At 42.7% G+C, this 18,708-nt stretch overlaps 1 protein-coding gene across 1 annotated transcript; it reads right to left on the reverse strand.

Moving 5' to 3' along the window:
* Positions 1-9,040: 9,040 nt before the first annotated feature.
* Positions 9,041-11,475, reverse strand: LOC142143503 (rho-related GTP-binding protein RhoB-like). Its single transcript, XM_075201381.1, has one exon. It carries the CDS (start codon positions 11,149-11,151, stop codon positions 10,561-10,563), a length of 591 nt encoding a protein of 196 aa, XP_075057482.1. The 5' UTR covers positions 11,152-11,475; the 3' UTR covers positions 9,041-10,560.
* Positions 11,476-18,708: the final 7,233 nt, after the last annotated feature.

Genomic DNA, 18,708 nt, shown 5'->3' on the forward strand with positions numbered 1-18,708 from the left:
GGAATAACCCCTGACACCTGAAACAGGCTTCTGCCTGAAATCAGCATGTGAAGACTCAGACATGTTTTTGTCAGCATTTTGCAGACATATTGTGACTCTCTGATACTCCTTAACAACATTTGTAACCATAGAAACATCTGTTGACAGCATTCTTATTGAGAAGTTATCTGCTAGCAAGGCACTGGAGTTCCCCAATATCTCACTGCAGCTGTGAGTGAAGTGTTCTTTTCTGCCACAGACCCAGGGTATGCCAACATTCCTTCTCCTCAGAAGCCAATTTTGAGCAACACAGTTGCTTAGGTTCTACAATCCTTCTAGACCGTAATAAACTAGGCATAGCTTGTGGTAAAAGGGCAGAAAATAAAATTTCAGATTGTTCAGATGCTTTCTGGTATGATGATCTATATCTACATAGGTAGCAGGCACACACTTAGGGGGGGAGATCGAGTTGCCCGGCAACGACTCCCTATGGCCTGGAATTTAGTTACAGGCAGGCCCTCAACCCGGGACCAAGGCAGAGAAACGGAACAGATCCACAGTATGTGCCCGCCCCTGTTTTGCTGACATCCTATTTCACATGTGGTGTGCACCACATGAACTGTGCACCCTGAAGAAAGGCACACTCTTGCCTCTACAACAAAGCGCCAGTGGAAGAAGGTAAGTATGAAAGTGTGGAGAGCGAGGCTGTTACTGTAATGTGGGTGAAGCCTGGGCTATTTATTTAATGGTGAGGGTAGGTGCTAATCATAGTGGGTAGGATACATTCATTTATTAGTAGGGACAATTTATTGATGATGGTGGATATTTAACTTAATAGTGGGGTATGGTAATACCTACACATTTAAGCTAGGGTGATGGGACTATTTATTTCACGTGTGGGCGGTTTTGGGCTATAAATTGAATGTGGGGTTTGAATTTGGGGAGAAAGAGGGCTATTAATTAAATGTGAATATTATTTATTCCAGGGCAGTATGGGGGAAATATGCTTAATTATCAAACGTGAATGCTATTAGACTAACGCTGGGGCTGATTGGGGGAGAAATATGTGCACTTATTAAATATGAATGCCATTAATGTAATATTGAGCTACACATGGGTGTGTGGGGGTTGGTTCCTTATTGAATGTCAATATTAATTATTTAAGGTTGGGTCTGTGGAGGTTTAGAAGGCTTACAAGGCAGAATAGTGGTGATAATATAAGAAAACACTTTGAGTTGTGCAATCTTAACAGACAAATCAGTTGATGTTCTAAGAAACAATTACAGCTGTGGCCTTGCTAGTATCAGTGTAATGAAATTTGGTTGTCCCCCCACAACATCGTAAGCTGGGAACTGAAGCATAGATAAAGAAATTCAACTCGTGACTGGTATTCCATACAGTCATGCGTATCAGTACTCTTGCCAAACTCATCATTACCCTGTGTCTCCTCACCTCCCACCATTTGTGTCTCTAGAGACACATATGGAAGGTATGTAGCTGGATTTAAGGTGCTACATCATTTGATGGTGATGTTTGAGGGTGCTATCAGAGCTAGTTCCCACTTTGTGAATCTAGCTGAAGAAACATGTCTGGTTTGAGCTGAATTTAACAGAGCTGATACAGCATTGGGTGTATAGACAGTTGAATTATGTCCTAATACTACATCCTCGCTCTTACTTACCAGAAGAGCTGTTGCTGCTACACTTCTGAGACATTTTGGGAGTGATCTTGCCACAGTGTCCAATTGTGCACTGTAGTATGCTACCGGTCTGCTAGCATCACCATGTTTCTGTGTGAGGACACCTGCTGCACAAGCATCAGCTTCTGTACAGTATAGCTCAAAAGGCTTTTCATAATCAGGTATTTTCAGTGCAGGTGCTCTAGTCAGACTATCTTTAAGATTAAAGAACGCTTGCTCTGACTCTTCTGTGTGTACGACACGTTCTGGTTTTGAGGAAGAGACTAGCTCCTGCAATGGTAATGCCAGAATTGAAAAACCTGGGATCCAGGATCTACAGTATCCACACATCCCCAGGAAGGTACGAATCTGCTTCTGGCTCTGCGGCAGAGTCATGTGTTGTATAGCCTCAATCCTGTCGGCTGTCAGGTGTCTAAGCCCCTTGGTGAGGCAGTGTCCTAAGTATTTGACCTTAGTCTGACATGGCTGTAATTTATCCTTTGCCACCTTGTGCCCTGTTTGTGAGAGATGGAGCAACAACAATTTAGTATCATGCAAACATGACATAAAAGAATCGGAGCACAGCAACAAATCGTCCACATATTGAATTAGAACAGACCCATTGCAGGGTTGAAAGGATTGCAAACAGTCATGTAAGGCTTGGGAGCAAATACTGGGGCTGTCAATGAACCCCTGGGGCAGTCTGGTCCATGTGTATTGCACTCTCCGGTAGGAGAATGCAAAAAGGTATTGGCAGTCAGGGTGAAGAGGGACTGAGAAGAAAGCAGAACATAGATCAATGACAGTGAAATGACTGGCAGACGGTGAAATCTGCATGAGGATGACAGCTGGATTCGGCACTACGGGGAATTGGCTCTCAACAACTTTATTAATTCCCCTTAAATCCTGGACTAATCTATAGCCCCTCCCCCCACTCTTCTTCATAGGGAAAATGGGACTATTTGCTGTGCTGGATGTACGAATTAAAATCGCTTGTTGTAACAGCCTCTCAATAACAGGATATACCTCTAGTTCCACCTCCGGTATTAATGTATACTGTGGGATTTTTGGAGCTATTCTACAACTTTTTAGATTTACCATGACAGGGGCTACGTTTGCCATCAGTCCAGTGTCCTGTCCATCTCTGGTCCATAGTGAACCTGGTATTTCCAGCAACATCCCCTTTACTTGAGATGGACTTTGTTCTATAACAGGAGAGTGTAACATTAACCTTTGAGGGGTGTCCAATATATCCTGTACCTCATGCGCGACCTTCTCTGGTATATCTAAGAACACACCCTCTGGAGTACAGTATATGACACATCCCATTTTACATAACAAGTCTCTCCCTAGCAAGTTAGTAGGAGCTGCTGCAGCTAAGAGAAATGAATGCTTAGTGTGCAGGGGCCCGATAGTAACTTTAGCAGGTTTAGTTAGAGGATAATGTAACACTCTTCCCGTTACCCCCCATAGCTGGAATAGTTTTACTGGTCACCTGTAGATTAGGAGGAGAGGTTATCACAGATCTGGCCGCCCCTGTATCTACAAGAAAAGTTTGCTTCCTACCAGCTATGTCAACTATCATTGTTGGTTCTTCTCTCTGACTCTCAGTTAACCTTACTGGCTGTAGACTACAGGTATGACCTGACCCCTAGCGCTGACTATCATTTTCCCGCGCAATATTTGCTGCTATAACATGCGCAGGTAGCTATGTGTTTTTTTGCCTATGTGTGTTTCTCCTTGAAGGGTACCTATATGTTTCCCCCCTTGGTGCTTCTCTCCTTGCTTCTGGACAGAATCTACTTATGTGTCCCTCTTTGTGACAGCGAAAACATACCATTACTTTTGTGCTTGTGTTGTATGCTTGGTATGTTTGTGGTTGTGTGCGTATTCCCTCTAAAGCCTGAATACTCACCGTCATCAACCTATCACCTTTCTTTTTTCTTTCTAAATATATTTTTGTCATGCTCCACAGCAGACTCCCTAAGAGAATCTACTGTGATACCTCTCCAATTAGGTAATGAGATTTATATTCTGGTCTTTAAATTTTCCCTAAGACCATCTATTAACACCCCTACAGCTACTTCTCTGTGATGTGGATCCTCTCTTATGTCAGTTATTCCGGTAAAGTGTATCATCGATGCCAGAGCCCTAGAGAAATAGTCCGCTGCCGTTTCACTATCTTTTTGCTTAATGGTGAAAATTTTACTCCAATTTACCACTACTGGAAAATAGATGGCTAAATGTTTGACAATTTGTCCTATATTCTCTTGGTTAATCTCATCCGTCAAGGTGTCCTCTTCATCCAACAAACAATCTTTAATGCATTTTTGTATGTCAGTATTGGGAGGAAGACACGCCCTTAACATTACACGCCAATCCTTATTGGTTGGTTCGTGTGCATTTCCTAAGTCTTTAACAAATTTCTGACACTTAGCCAACTCTTTTCTAGGATCTGGGAAATCGGTAATAATGGAACGTAATTCTGATCTAGTCCAAGGACAATGCATTGTAACATTTTTTAAAGGAACTACACCATCCTTATCCGCCTACCCATTGGGAAATGATATTGTGCGGACTGGATACATACCCACTAATTCACTGTCTTCAGAAGTAACTACAGGATTTGTTGTTTCAGTATTTTGAATGTTATCCCTCCTAGTGGTCACACTACTCTCACCTATCTCAGCCATTGCTCCTTTCCCATACTTACGCTGAACTTTTAGCATATTAACAGCATGAGCAATGGCTAAAATTAAAGTGGGTTCGTCTTCTTCTTCTGATACACTTGCTTTAAACTGACTTAAAACAGGATATAACTTAGCAATTTCTTTTTTTTCATTTTTTTTATAACGGCTGTACTTACTCCTCCTGCCACATAGTGTGGCGGGGGCGCGCTTGCGCTGAGTTCTCCACGCTTCTCAACGGCTACTACCGTTGTGCGCTCGCTGCTCTGCCACGTGTTGCCACAATTTTAAACAATCATTATGTTTATTTCTCACTTTTGTTGACTTAATCAACCACACTTTATCTTTTACATTATTTAGTACCTCTGAATTAAAGCTTCCTATTGTTGGGAAAGGCCTAACACAATCCTTGGTCATTTTGACCCAGGTGTCGCAATACGCCGTAGCGTATGCATCATATTTCTTAAACATAAGGTACCTAGCTGACCCCAGCGGTCCTTCCTTAGGCAACACAACATCAACCATCTCTAGCGTTTGCTTCGCACCCATTGTGAAAACAACCTATTTCTCAATGCTACGTAAAAAGACTTTTTACCTGTTTTCCTTTCAAACAGAACCTACTAGAGATTTTTATCCGTGGACGGTTTCACAGGCTACGCCCACACACCTCCTAACACAGAAATATCACTATGGACAACAGGAATATCAGCTCCTTGATATCCTGGCTCTCCACAAAATCTGTTGAGTATTACTGAACTGGTATTTACCCGTTAGTACCAGCGTAATTCCTCCGACCGTTCAACCCAAGTCACAAGCATGGTTTGCACAATAAACAATGCGGTCCGATCGCACCGCTTAGCGATACTATCGCTAAACTTTGCGATTACCCTTGGGGAGAAAGTCCCAAAAGCCTTTTTAACTGTTCTCTTTTCAAACAGAGCTTTTGCTGCCAGTATACCTGCCTTGTATACTTAACCTCGGTTGTCCAGCCCGCCTCATCAGGCGGCAACCGATATCCCTGTCTTTTCAACAGTAAATCTACTTTCACTTCAAAATCATACAATCAACAAACACATACACCTTAGTTTTCTGCGCAGAAAATCAACAATATTCCCAACAATAGTAATAACGTTTCAGAAACTTTCACAAGTGATTTATACTATACATGTATAACTATCAAAACGATTGTTTAACCACGTGGCAAATCTACCGGAAGTTCGCGTACGCAAAGCAGGAAGTACACATACGCTATGCAATACAATATATCAAAACGCAATATGACAGAAAAAGAAACAGTTTCTCTTTTGTCCCTAGATTCTAGTTAGCGCACCTTCAGATTATGCAAAACGGACATTTGGTTTCACAACACAGAGTAAAATTCAGGTTTTGAATACATTGCGTTCTGACCCGTATATGACGCGTCTCCACCCTTTGTTTGGGAACCGAAATCCGTTGGTCTTGCGTATCGTCCGGCAACAAAACCTCCGCTGCAAGCCCCCAAATTGTTATGAGCGTTTTGTCGCTATCCAATAACGATTGTCGAATCTCGATTTGAGTTTCCAACGCACAAAGATTTATTCGCAAAAAGTAGCAGAATAATTCAAGCGAAATATTAATAAGTACAGCCGTTACTTATCGCAGGCGCGCTGGATCCAGTGTACAGTCATTCAGGTCTGAAGTCTGTGGACAAGATGTCTGGCCACTGGATGAGGAGCTGCTCCTTATATGCACACAGAGATACAGTAAAACAATGCAGATGGTATAGCTTGCTTCTATTGGTCCAGGTTTCAGGAAGGTCCAGGGGGTTGTCGATCATTGGCTAGTTCATCCTAAAGAATCCAAAGGTGGGGGCCATCTCCCCAGAGGATATGCTCCGATCTTCCCGCCAAGATTCATAGTCTTAATAGTCCATAATTCTTTAACATTAATAACTTGCGTATGCACTCTGCGATCCCTTCGCAGAGTGAACTGGACAGTCGCAAATGTAAAGGGGATTAGTATGATACCACACATGACATGTTTCCTTCAACCTGTACCATATGTTTTACTGATGTGCATATAACTTACAATATTACACATAAATACTACTATATTTTGATCTAAATAACTATATGTTGCAACTACCATTGATGTGTACTATTTTACAAATATATGTGTTGGTGCGAATGTATGTAAAAGCGTAAATACAGTTGCTGCCACGTGTTGCGGCTGCATACGCCCTTCCACGCCGTAGCGTGCCATACGCATCTTTTCAGACAAAGACAACCAAGTTTGCTCGATTTTAATTGAAATGACTTTATCCAATTTGCTGACTTCGACATTAGTAAGTCAGGAGATATATATATACACTTGTTTAACTTGACAAATAATTTGTTGCCAGATACGGATAAGATGAAAATACATTTTTCTAATCAAATATGTTTTGGAACCTTAGAAGTGTATATTACCCGAAACACAACAATATGCAAGTACTTGATATTGCCAGTTCCTTTGTATACCCAGAGCAAAGGAGTACAATTATGGACCCTGTGACTGGATCACTATTAAATAACTTTTGGTAAACATTTATTTAAAGCACATAGCGCAGGGCACTTATTTATGTAATTGCACGTGCACTTATTTTTTATATTGTGTATATTGTGAGATAGGAAATCGTTATTTCTGAAACCAGGGTAGAAAATTTGGTTTTCCTGTTGTAACCTATCAAAAGCAAACACCTTATTTCTGATGTATATCTGATACAATAAGTCTTTGTTTGAAGTCTTTGTTTTGAAAGTCTTTTGCATATCTTGGTGCAGGGAAAAGCTTTGTTGTACCTGTCTTTGGAAATGCATTCGTGTCTAAAGCTGGGTACACACAACAGAAATTTCGACCAACTTTTTATGCCGAACGATTAGCATACTTTAGCGACTTTTTACAGCCATGTTGTTGTGAGCAATGACTGTAATTTCGTACTCACTCTTGTGGATCGGTCGGAAGTTTATACACACTACACAACGGAAACGAGATTGGAACGAAAATATTAAACGGTACGACCAACCAAATGAGGCGACAATCGTTCATTTGGGCAGACTTTCGACCATCGTGTCACTGCACACACTGACCCAACTTTTGAACGAGCAGTCGTATGTCGGCTGATTTAGCCGATTATTGGATGAAAACTGTGTAGTGTGTACCCAGGTTTAGGTATATGTTTGATTTCTGATAAGCATTTGTAAGTCTGTTGTGTAGTGTAGAGGATGTGTCCTCATTAAGGTTAATTAAGTCTATTCAATGTGAGTGACCAACACTTGAATGCACAACAAGGGGGCTGTTACCTGAGTGCAGGTCCTGTTAGACAGACAGAAACTCTAAACAATGAAGACAGAACATCTGAAGGGGGAATGTGGAAGTTAAATTGTGTTAGATGCAAAACTAGATTACATCCTGAGATCTGATGGAAATCAAGTTGATATGGAAGTTCAATTATTAGATGCAAAATTAGATCACATCCTGAGATCTGAGGGAAGATTCTAGACGGGTTGGAGCTAGGGGCTGGCTTACCTCTGCTAGGAGTTATGCAGGGGCAGCACAGTGGCCTAGTGGTTAGCACTTCTGCCTCACAGCACTGAGTCCAATTCCCGACCATGGCCTTATCTGTGTGGAGTTTGTATGTTCTCCCTGTGTTTGCATGGGTTTCCTCCGGGTGCTCCGGTTTCCTCCCACACGCCAAAAACATACTAGTAGGTTAATTGGCTGCTATCAAAATTGACCCTTGTCTCTCCCTCTCTGTCTGTGTCTATGTGGGAGTGTGTGTCTATTAGGGAATTTAGACTGTAAGCTCCAATGGGGCAGGGACTGATGTGAATGAGTTCTCTGTACAGCGCTGCGGAATTAGTGGCGCTATATAAATAAATGATGATGATGCCAGAACTGTATAAAAGGTCAGCTGTGTGAGCATGTAATGTATCATTCTGATGTTTCATCTGATCTGACCACTGATACCTTTAATCAGTGAAACTGTCCTTGTCAGGACACTTGAGCAATAAACATCACTCTGCTTCAAAGACCTGCTTGACAACTTCTTCAATATTGCTGTATTCCTGTGACCTGCCGATTAGACCCTAAATCTAATCCGTTCTCCGGCTGTCTCAGGTTTGGACCCAAACTTTTCCAGTACCACCGCTCTGACTGCTAACCATGCAGCCCTGGTCAATGTGATAGGCCAGGGAGGATCCATCCACAGCAACCCGGATCCATAGTAAGAGGTCCGGCCGGGGTTACCAGCCCAAGTGTACCAGCACAGGAGTATACTAGCAGTGACAGTTACCCAGATAGAACGTGGTTCTGAGCGCCATAAAGGAGCTCAGTGGTGGAAGCATTACAAGCCCCTCCTACTGCGGCAAGAGGGCGCATTTGGGATAACGAAGGGGAACGGTGGCAAAGTAAACCCAGCTGGTTCCAGCAACAACAGACAGGGTGGCATAGGCAGTCCATCCTGTCACAGACCCCAACTATGAAGGCTAATTATATTGAAAGAGAAAATAATCAGACTCGTGATATATCCTTGTGTGCTGAAACCGATGTAGGGATAGTTTGTAATCAGCATTCAGCAGTTTATGAGCCATGTTAGTTACAGCACCCTACTAGTGCTTGTATATGGACGCTCCATAATTCAGGTAAAGAAATGTTTATAGAAATAGCTACACAAACTGTGTATAATTAGTACTAATCAACATGATTTAGCTTTATTAGGAAAGTCAAGTCCATTCTCGGGATGCTTATATAATGTGTCACTGTTAGAGTGGCAAAACCACACATACATATTTTTACCAGAGACAACTAAACAAGTAGACCTGTATAGATTAGAAAATTTGTTAATGGCTCTTATTCTATGCATTAACCATTATAATGTTTGCTAATTGCTATATGTCATGTAAATTTAGAAAATCATTACTCAGATTGTGACGCACCCAGGAGGAGAATTTATTGCTCAGGTAGAGATGACCCTGCTGTCAGTAGTGAATGGCATAGCCCTAAAAAAATAATAAAAAAAATAGGGTAATGTTCAACAGCATCTGCTGACACATGGACTTGCTCTATTGGGTTGTGATGGGAAAGTGCATTTTTTATATTATAAAAAGTGGGGATAATGTGGAGGCTTACAAGGCAGAATGGTGGTGATAATATAAGAAAACACTTTGAGTTGTGCAACTTTAACAGACAAATCCCTTGATGTTTTAAGAAACAATTACAGCTGTGGCCTTGCTAGTATCAGTGAAGGATGGAATTTGGTTGTCCCCCTACAACGTAGCAAGCTGGGAACTGAAGCATACAGATAAAGAAATTCAACTTGGGACTGTTCATGTGAGAAAGAAAGCTACTGATACCCAAATAAAGACTGGGGGCGTTGTTGAATATGTTATGCTCTAGCTAGCAGCAATGTATGTTATATTCTTAAAAGACGGGAGGAATAATTAATGTAGTGACGCAATAAGCTCTATAAAAACGTGATTCAAATAAATCACCTCAGCTCACAATCTTAAAAGGATATACTTGTGTGTGTCTTGATTACTGGACTCACAGTTAATTGGTTTATAATAAATCACAGACAAGCTGAAGGACGTTGATAATTGAAAGAAGAAGTACCTTAACAGGACGATTTGGGAAAGAAATAGGTGTTTTTAATAAGTGTGAATACTATTAATTTTATCACGTGCATGTTGGGGGTAATAGGCCTAGAGAACTCGCTCACATCAGACCCTGCCCCATTGGAGCTTACAGTCTAAATTCCCTAACACACACAGACTAGGGTCAATTTGATAGCAGCCAATTAACCTACTAGTATGTTTTTGGAGTGTGGGAGGAAACCAGAGAGCAAATTGAACTCTGTGCTGTGAGGAAGAAGTGCTAAACCCTAACCCACCATGCTGCCCCAAATGGAAAATGCAAGTAGTGTACTACATGCCCACTGGTGGGAGAGGGCAGACTGGTCACATGCAGTGCCTCCCTCCAAAGCACATATTAGCCAGTCTATTATAGTTACATGGAAATAATGTCACTGCCTGGTAAGGGTGCAGCATTGCCTAGGAGTAAACAGCTGTTGACAAGTCTCAAAGTGGAGTGCATTAAAAGCCCTTATCCCAAGATTAGGATCACCTCATGGTTACCAAGACCACCGCTCCTGAGAGGATGCAGGGCCAGTCCAGTTAGCATTATAGTGAGTCCCAAGTCCAATCAGAGCAGATTGCAGCAGCTCATACACTCCCCGTTGGGCTCATGCCTCTTCTGCAGCGCCGCCCTAGTGGCCGTTTCAAACACCTCCCGCACACAGTCATTGGTTTTAGCCGAGCACTCCAAGTACTCATAGGCGGAGATGCGCACAGCCATGGCCCGGCCGTCCTCGGTGCGCACCGGCTCCTGCTTCATGTGGGCCAGCTCTTCGCGGATGTGCTCGTCGTTCCGCAGATCCTTCTTGTTGGCCACCAGGATGATGGGCACGTTGGGGCAGAAGCGCTTGACCTCGGGCTCCCACTTCTCGGGGATGTTCTCCAGCGAGTCCGGGCTGTCCACCGAGAAGCACATGAGGATGACGTCCGTGTCCGGGTAGGAGAGGGGCCGCAGCCGGTCATAGTCCTCCTGACCCATCGTGTCCCACAGGTCCAGCTCCACCTGCTTGCCGTCCACCTCGATGTCCTCCAAGTACCTATCGAAGACGATGGGCATGTAGACCTCGGGGAACACGTTCACTCTGAAGACGAAGAGCAGACAGGTCTTGCCGCACGCCCCGTCCCCGACCACCACCAACTTCTTGCGGATCGCAGACATCGCCACTTTGCTGGAGCTGCCGGTGCTTTCTCAGGTTGCCTATGGTTTTAATGTAGGCTTGTCACCCTGCGGAGTGCCTTGGGGGAGATGGGTGCGCTGCTGATCTGTGAGCGCAAAGACCTTTCCTTACTGGCTACACAGGTGGATCAGGTTGCAGTGACTCTTTCTGGACGCACAGGGCGATCAGGCTGGGCCCTTAGTGCACCGACTTTTTTCTGGGCGATCAGCAACTATAACAATGTCTCGAATTCACAGCTGCTGCAATACGTGGCTCAGTGCGCACAGCAACTTGTACCAACTCCTCTTCGGGCTCTTTAACTACTATCCCCGCTGCGCTCTGGCTATTTAAAGGCTCATGCTGCTTCTTAATATAGTCAGCCAATGGCAGAGGCGGCGGTGACTTTATGCTCCGGGAAGCTGGGTTCTGACTGGTGGAAATGAGCAAGCTTCCCTCCAGCAGCTGACAGGGTGACACATACTGATTTCTTCCTTGACTTTAGCCTGGGAAAGGGGGAGACTGCATGGGGATGTCATCATTGGGTAGAGATATGGTCAGCTAAATAGGCATTGGGGACTTTCACCCATGGGTGTAGCACTGAGAAGGGGCTGAGTTGTGGGATTCATTCAGGGGCAGGGGGGGTCTTTCCGCCCCCCCCCCTGGCCTTTCCCATAGTGGGCTACCTTGGACTGGGTCACTGAGCCACCTGCATTATTTTCCCCAAAATGTTCATAATAGGCTGTTGTAGTGAGTCTTGCACCCCATGGCCAAAAATTTACATCCCTCCCCTGGTATAAGGACTTTGGCAAAAGAATTTACACTTTTCTACAATAGGAGCTAAGGATGGCTTTAGATAAAAGCTTTTATTTCCTGGAGTAACTCACCCTGTGCAGCAGGAAAGTTTTATGAGTGTTATCTGAGGCCAAAAGTTTATCAGTCCCTGGTGTAATGATGCTGTCGTCACATAGGAGAACACATCCTGGCCCTGTATTACTTAGTATACAATATATATTATTTTCAAAATTTCCCTATCAGTTTCTAGGAAAAGTGCAGTTCTGTGTTTGTAGGTTGTACCACATTAGGCGCTACAAGCACTAACCTGATGTCACCAGTAGATCTGTATATGATTGGCTAGCTTAGGGTGAGTAACCATCTCCATCCAATCACTGATCGTACATAACCACTGTGTGAGTGAATTACACCGTCACTTTGTGACGACCTCCAGTTGTACAGTAGCCCTCTGTCAGACCGGGCACTCCAAGGGCGGACATGAAATTGTTATTATCTGAAAACTACCAGCACACTTTATTGTTCTTTTGTCCTTGTGGTTTTCACGATTAATAATAGCCTTTAATGTGTAAAACAATATAATTCCCACAGGCTTAGGTTAATTTCTAATCAGCAATAATTCTGGTGATATAATTGTGTAATTGTATATAATTATCATGGGATCTTGAGACCATAACAGTATATCCATCAAGGGGCAGCTGTTTAAATAAACCCCTTACACTGACAAATGACTTTAAAAATGAGTTTTAAAAGCAGGAAGAAAGTTTATATTATCCAATACATTTCCAAGTTTACAGAGAGTATATAGAAACTGATGTTTTTTCAGGTCCATTTAACAAAAGTCCAGTTCAATGGGGTCTCTTTCTGGTTGGGGTCATACGACTCTTATTGTCAGGGTCACCGGCTTTCCCTCTCTCAAGGGTGGTAACTGCAGTCCACTGTCCGACTAGAACATTAGAACTGGAACTCTGATATCTGCTGCAATCCTATTTTAATAGATAACAATGTTACCTAATAATTAGAGATGTTCACGGACCCCCGTGTTCTGGTTTTTGATCTGGATTAACTTCGTCTTTTGGTTTTGTCAAAACCGCGCTTGCATATTTTGGCTTTGGATCCCTATTTTTTTCTAAAATCCCTATTTTGTTTTTGTAAAATCTCATAATTTTGCATTTTTTTCCCACTACATTATTATTAACCTCAATAACACTAATTTCAAGTAATTTGCAGTCAATTTTGACCACCTCACTGGTCACAATATATACACATACTCAGACTGCCAGAAATGCACTAAAAATAGCCATTGTAATTCAAAGCAAAAATCAAGTTCATCATTGAGCTTCAAATCAGCCCCAATTCCCAAAAAATTATAATATAGTTAGGTACCTTTGACGTAAAGTGCAGATTACAAACACTTTGTACAATACTGATGAAATAGTGGAAGGTAATACATATACACGACAATTTAGACGTCCATGCTTACATTACTTCTGCTAGCAACGTTGTTTTTTGTTAATAGAACTGTTGTCTTTATACCGTTCAAATAAATTAAAAATAATCCTCCATCATTCTTTGGATATTGATAGTTGATAGTAGGATCAGGTGGAGTTACTGTTAGGAACCCCTCCAGCCGGCACAACACAACCCGGAATCTACTCTGCCAGTCAGGTGTTCACTGGAGCCCCTGATGGTGGGGACAGACTGGGCTGCAGACTGACAGAGGGTCGTGAAGTGTGTACTGGCTGGAGAGAACCCAAGCAAGCGGAGTGGAATCCAAGCAGAGGTCAGGGGCCGGCAGCAGACAACAGTACCAGTATACAAGCTGAGGTCAAGGGTCACGAGCAGACAGGGAGGTCGGTATTCAAGCCAGAGGTCAGGGTCACGAGATTCACGAGCAAAGTCCAAATCCAAGCCAAGGGTCATACATGGGTAAACAACAGCAAGTCCAATAGACAGGAACAGGGCAGAGAGCAGGTACAGCAGACTGGATACAGAGACTATAACCGGCAATGAGGCAGCAGACCTCATTGCCTTAAATATAAATACAGACCAATCAGGAGTAGGATGCACTGCTGCAGGCTAATTACTCATACAGAGCAGGGCCAATCAGGGCTTGTCCCTAAAATACACAGATGCAGGCTAATGCCTGTAAATCAGACCTCTAATTAATCAGCCCACAGGCTGTCTGTCATGCGCATGCGCCCGCCTACCGCCGGGATGCAGCGCTATAGTAGAGGCGTCCGGCCGTTGCCCTGGTGACGGCCGGGCAGGAATAGGAAATGACGTCCCGGTCATCAAGGTGACGGCCGGGACGCCAGGGGGAGCCAGAAGCGAGCCGCTGCGGCTGTGAGTACCTCCGCGACTCGTGACAGTTACAGCCAAGGTGTCACTAATTCTGGTCAATTATTTTACAGTAGACAAGACCAGATGTCAAAATGTTGTGTTGAGTCATCTGCATCATCAATGGGTGTCTAAGATTTTTGCAAAGCACACAACAGTATATAGCACATGTAGGTAACATTGGCACACAGCGGTAGCTGAAAGGAAAAGTGGTGAAAGATGGAATTGTCCTTGGGCCCTCCCACCCACCCTTATGTTGGATCTTAAAAAAGATATGCACACTTTAACAAACCAAGCATTTTAATGACAAGAAGTGCCACTTTTGAGGCTGATGCGCTTGGTTTGTTTGGGCCCCCACAAAACAAGGCAACAATGGGCTTAAGGTACCTAAGGTAACAGTGCTGTTAATTATTAAAATAATTCTATCGTTTTCAAATAAGCATTGCCCAAGCGATTGTATTGTGTTTCTAACGCACAAAGTGATTTATTTTAGCAGATGTAAAAAGTTAACAATTCAATACATGATTGTAATATAATACAGTACGGTACAGCCAATACCAAAAGATATATACATACCGCTGCACTTTGCATTCGCTTCGCTGCGCTTCCACGGGTCCCAGTGCACAGTATATCTGCTTAAAATACTGTGGTCAGAACATGACTGAAGACTGGGAGCGCAGCTATGATCATATATACACATTCAGTGTTACAGAGAACAATGCAAATGACGTGGCTTGCTCCTATAGGTCCAGACAAAGGGTGGGTCCAGGGTAAACAGGTCATAGGCTGATTCAATCTAAGGAATCCAAAGGTGGGGGTGGTCTCTCCAGGGGATGTGCTCCAGTTACAATTAGTCCATTAGCATATCATAGCCAGCATCATACAAAGGTTTATTCCCTAACATCAATAACTAGAGTATGCAATATGCGATCTTTTCGCAGAATGCACCGGACAGCTGCTGATGATTAGGGGTTTAATATGATATCAGACATGACACCTTTCCTATAAGCTATACCTTAAATATCACTGAAGTGTACATATAATCATATTATATAAACTAATAATAAACCAAATACTATCTGCTCATAAATTACAGTGTAACGGACTAGCATGAATATGAATTATATAAATAACTAAATGTTGTAATGCGAGTGTGTACGGGCGTATTTTACCGTGCGATCGCACCACGCGCTGTGTTACGTGGCGTATGGATCTGTGTTACGTGGCGTACGAATCGCAATCGCACGCCAAAACAATATTAACCACTATACTTTCATTCATCCAATTATACGACTTCGACAGTTCCACCCTTTGCTAGTATAATAAACTATCACCTTAAAGATGTTATATGCAGGATCTCAGTACCACGTTATATTGCTATGTAATGCAAATCCCCCTTGGTGTATGACGACGCTGTTTGTAGCTCTAAACAAGTTATCATAAGAGAGAATCTTAATCCTCAAAACGATTTCTTCTTTTACTATAGACCGTATACTTCTGGAGCTTGGAGATAACCTTTTGTATGCCCTTCAAGGATGCAGTAAAACACGTAATACATTATTTGGAAAGGTACATGGTACAATAGAACACGTATCAGCTATACAGAATACTCTACTACAGTTCTTCAAGTTTTACAGGTTCGTCTGTCCTACGCATGTCCTTAAGCTCAGAATACATTTAAACACTTCATGTTCATCAATAGCATCATCCTATGTCTATCAATAAATGCCATTTACAATATCCTTCAGCTTGCGTTAATATACACTCTTCTAATAATGTCATCAGTTCTTTTCATCAACACTTGTGGGCGGGCTATTGTCTGTTCGATCTTCCCAGTCTCCCAATACTCAGGTTTAATATTGGGAGACTCCAGACTAAGGGACCTAGGTGTCGTACTTTTCCCCTAGTGACCTCCCACCCATAGTTCGGGTACCTCAAGAATATTTAGTGGAAAGAGAACTAATCCTACTTGATATAATCATTGAGGCACGTGAGAGGACGCCCAGAACTTTGTTTGGTCTAAAACCTTACCCTCCCAAGAATGATAATCATTCTCAAGGATGCCTGCTCAAGTCCGAATATTACTGGACTGGCATCGCTGGGTGTACCTCTTTTTAACTATGGGGTCACCGTACTTACGGACGTAATGCTACTCAGACAATAGCCCCTCGCACTTTCTCCAAGCTCCAAGGTTTCCAAATTTTCCTTTACCCCTGAATTGAATAGAGTAATTGGCTGGACCGATTATGCTACTAACTTCTCCTTCATCCCCAATACCTCATTATCATTACCTGAACCAGTCTCTGTCACCTGCCAATAATTAAAAGAATTGACCGTCCTGAGAAGAGAATGAAATGAGAGAACACAAAACAGGACAAACTACAACTTCATGCTGGACAACAGTCTTAGCCTTTGGTTCAGGTGCTACTAACTGCATTCGAGGCCTTCCAGAACAGACTCATGAGTGCCCTTGGACCAGGCCCGGCGCTCCCATTAGGCAACCTTAGGCAGTTGCCTAGGGCGCCGGGACCTGCAGGGCGCCGCTGACTCGATTTTCACTGGCGTCAGTGATCATGTGATATTCTGTCCGGCGGTGCCTCTGAGGTATCACACTGTCTGTCACTGACAGACATTGTGAATAAAGTTCTCCCCTCCCCACAGTATGCATCGCGAGGAGCAGCTAGAGGAAGAAAAGGTAAGTAAAATGTAATTATTTTTTTATTTAGTGTGTTAGGGGGGCGGCAGCGGAAAAATTTTGCCTAGGGCGCCATGAAAGCTAGCACCGGCCCTGCCTTGGACCCTTCTCTGAGTGTTGGCCCCTCTGCAGTGGGTGGAATGGGCACCAGTGTGTCTCTGCTACCCTTGAAGCCGTGATGCTGGTAGCCTACACCTGGTACCTGTCTGTCAAATAACCTGAGCCTAAGAAATTTCTGTTCCCCAACTTACTCTCCCGATCCAACATCCTGACAGTTAGTGTGACTTTTCAGGAAACAGTGTTTTGGACGTTCTCGGTTGCTGTCTCACTATTTACCTTCCCTCTCAAGGTCTAAACTAGTCTCTCAGTTAAAAATTCATCCCAAGAGGGGTCAAGAACATTTCAAAAAATCGACCGGGTAAAAGGCTGCCCAGGAGTGACCTTTTGGTCGCGGGGAAGGACTAGTGGCCTGAAGCTGTCAGTCACTTCAATCAAGTTCCAACTCTTATTCTATTCAATTCGTTCTACCGAGTACCGTTACTTTATGTTCACACTGGTTTGTGGCTAATCGAAAGCATGTAATTTGTTACCACTACTCATACGTTATACATTTATTATCAATAACATGAATACCCCTATCACCTATTATAACTCTAGGGCTATCCCATTGAATAACAAAAGCTTTGAGTATGACATAGTAATACATTTCAATACACCTTTACCTAGACATATTTTATCAGTACACCAGTGTATACTTGAGGATCCTGCATGGTGGTAATTGGATGACGTGGATTTGTTTTATCTGGAGAAATTCTTCAGATAACCCAAATCTTCATATATTAACTAATATGTGTATGTGTGCATGTTTGTGTGTGTGTGTTCACATTTTAGAACAATACAATGAAAAAAAACAAAACATAAATTTGTCAGCTGTCACATAAAACCCTGCTGTCTATTTGACAGCTATGTTCGCCCTGGTGTGACAGCTATGTATGGTCGTGTGTGCAAGTGTGGACTTCACTAGCAGCTACTTTAGTTGGTAACTGTGTCACTGTGTAAAGTCTTCTATGTAGTGTCCTACTCATGTGCTGGTATTGCTATAAAAAGATTTTTCAGTCAACTCAACATCGCCCCCTAGACTAGAAAAATGCTGAAGATCAATGTATATCAATCGATTTTCCCTCTGCCACTTCACATGCCATTCTCAGTACCTCACATTCAGCTACTTGACTAAGTGAGAAAGACAAAGGGGTCCTTGTCTATAACACTTTCTTCAAATATAACAGTACCCAGTACATGTCTTTCTAACAGTGAAAAATATAAAACACGAAAATTCTACATTTTCTAGGGTTTCACATTATGTTGTATCTTGTAGTAAAAATCCTACTCCAATGTTCTATACAGAGATGCATATCTGTATGCCTATCCTCTAGCAATCTCCTGTCTCCACCCTTTGTGCATCCATATAAAGGCACATTTTTGTACAGGAGGCACGAACCACAAAAACAAAAAAACAAAACAGATATGCAATCTATAAAATATGAATCGTATTTCAACAACAGAACCTTTCTGCTTAAAATCAGCAGTTTCTATACACATGAAAACAAAACCCCTGACTGTTTCTGTAACTCATGTCAATCTAGTGTGTGTATCTCTGAATTTGTCTTATGTAAAAAAATAAAAATAAAAAAAAATATGTCTTAGCCCCATTAATGAGACTGTGTTGACTGTGTCT

The sequence above is a fragment of the Mixophyes fleayi genome, chromosome 3, assembly GCF_038048845.1.
Source record: "Mixophyes fleayi isolate aMixFle1 chromosome 3, aMixFle1.hap1, whole genome shotgun sequence".
In the NCBI taxonomy this organism is placed as follows: Eukaryota; Metazoa; Chordata; class Amphibia; order Anura; family Limnodynastidae; genus Mixophyes; species Mixophyes fleayi.

Coding starts and splice junctions, on each gene's coding strand:
- LOC142143503 (XM_075201381.1), bottom strand. CDS start 11,151: ATGTCTGCGATCCGCAAGAAGTTGGTGGTGGTCGGGGACGGGGCGTGC.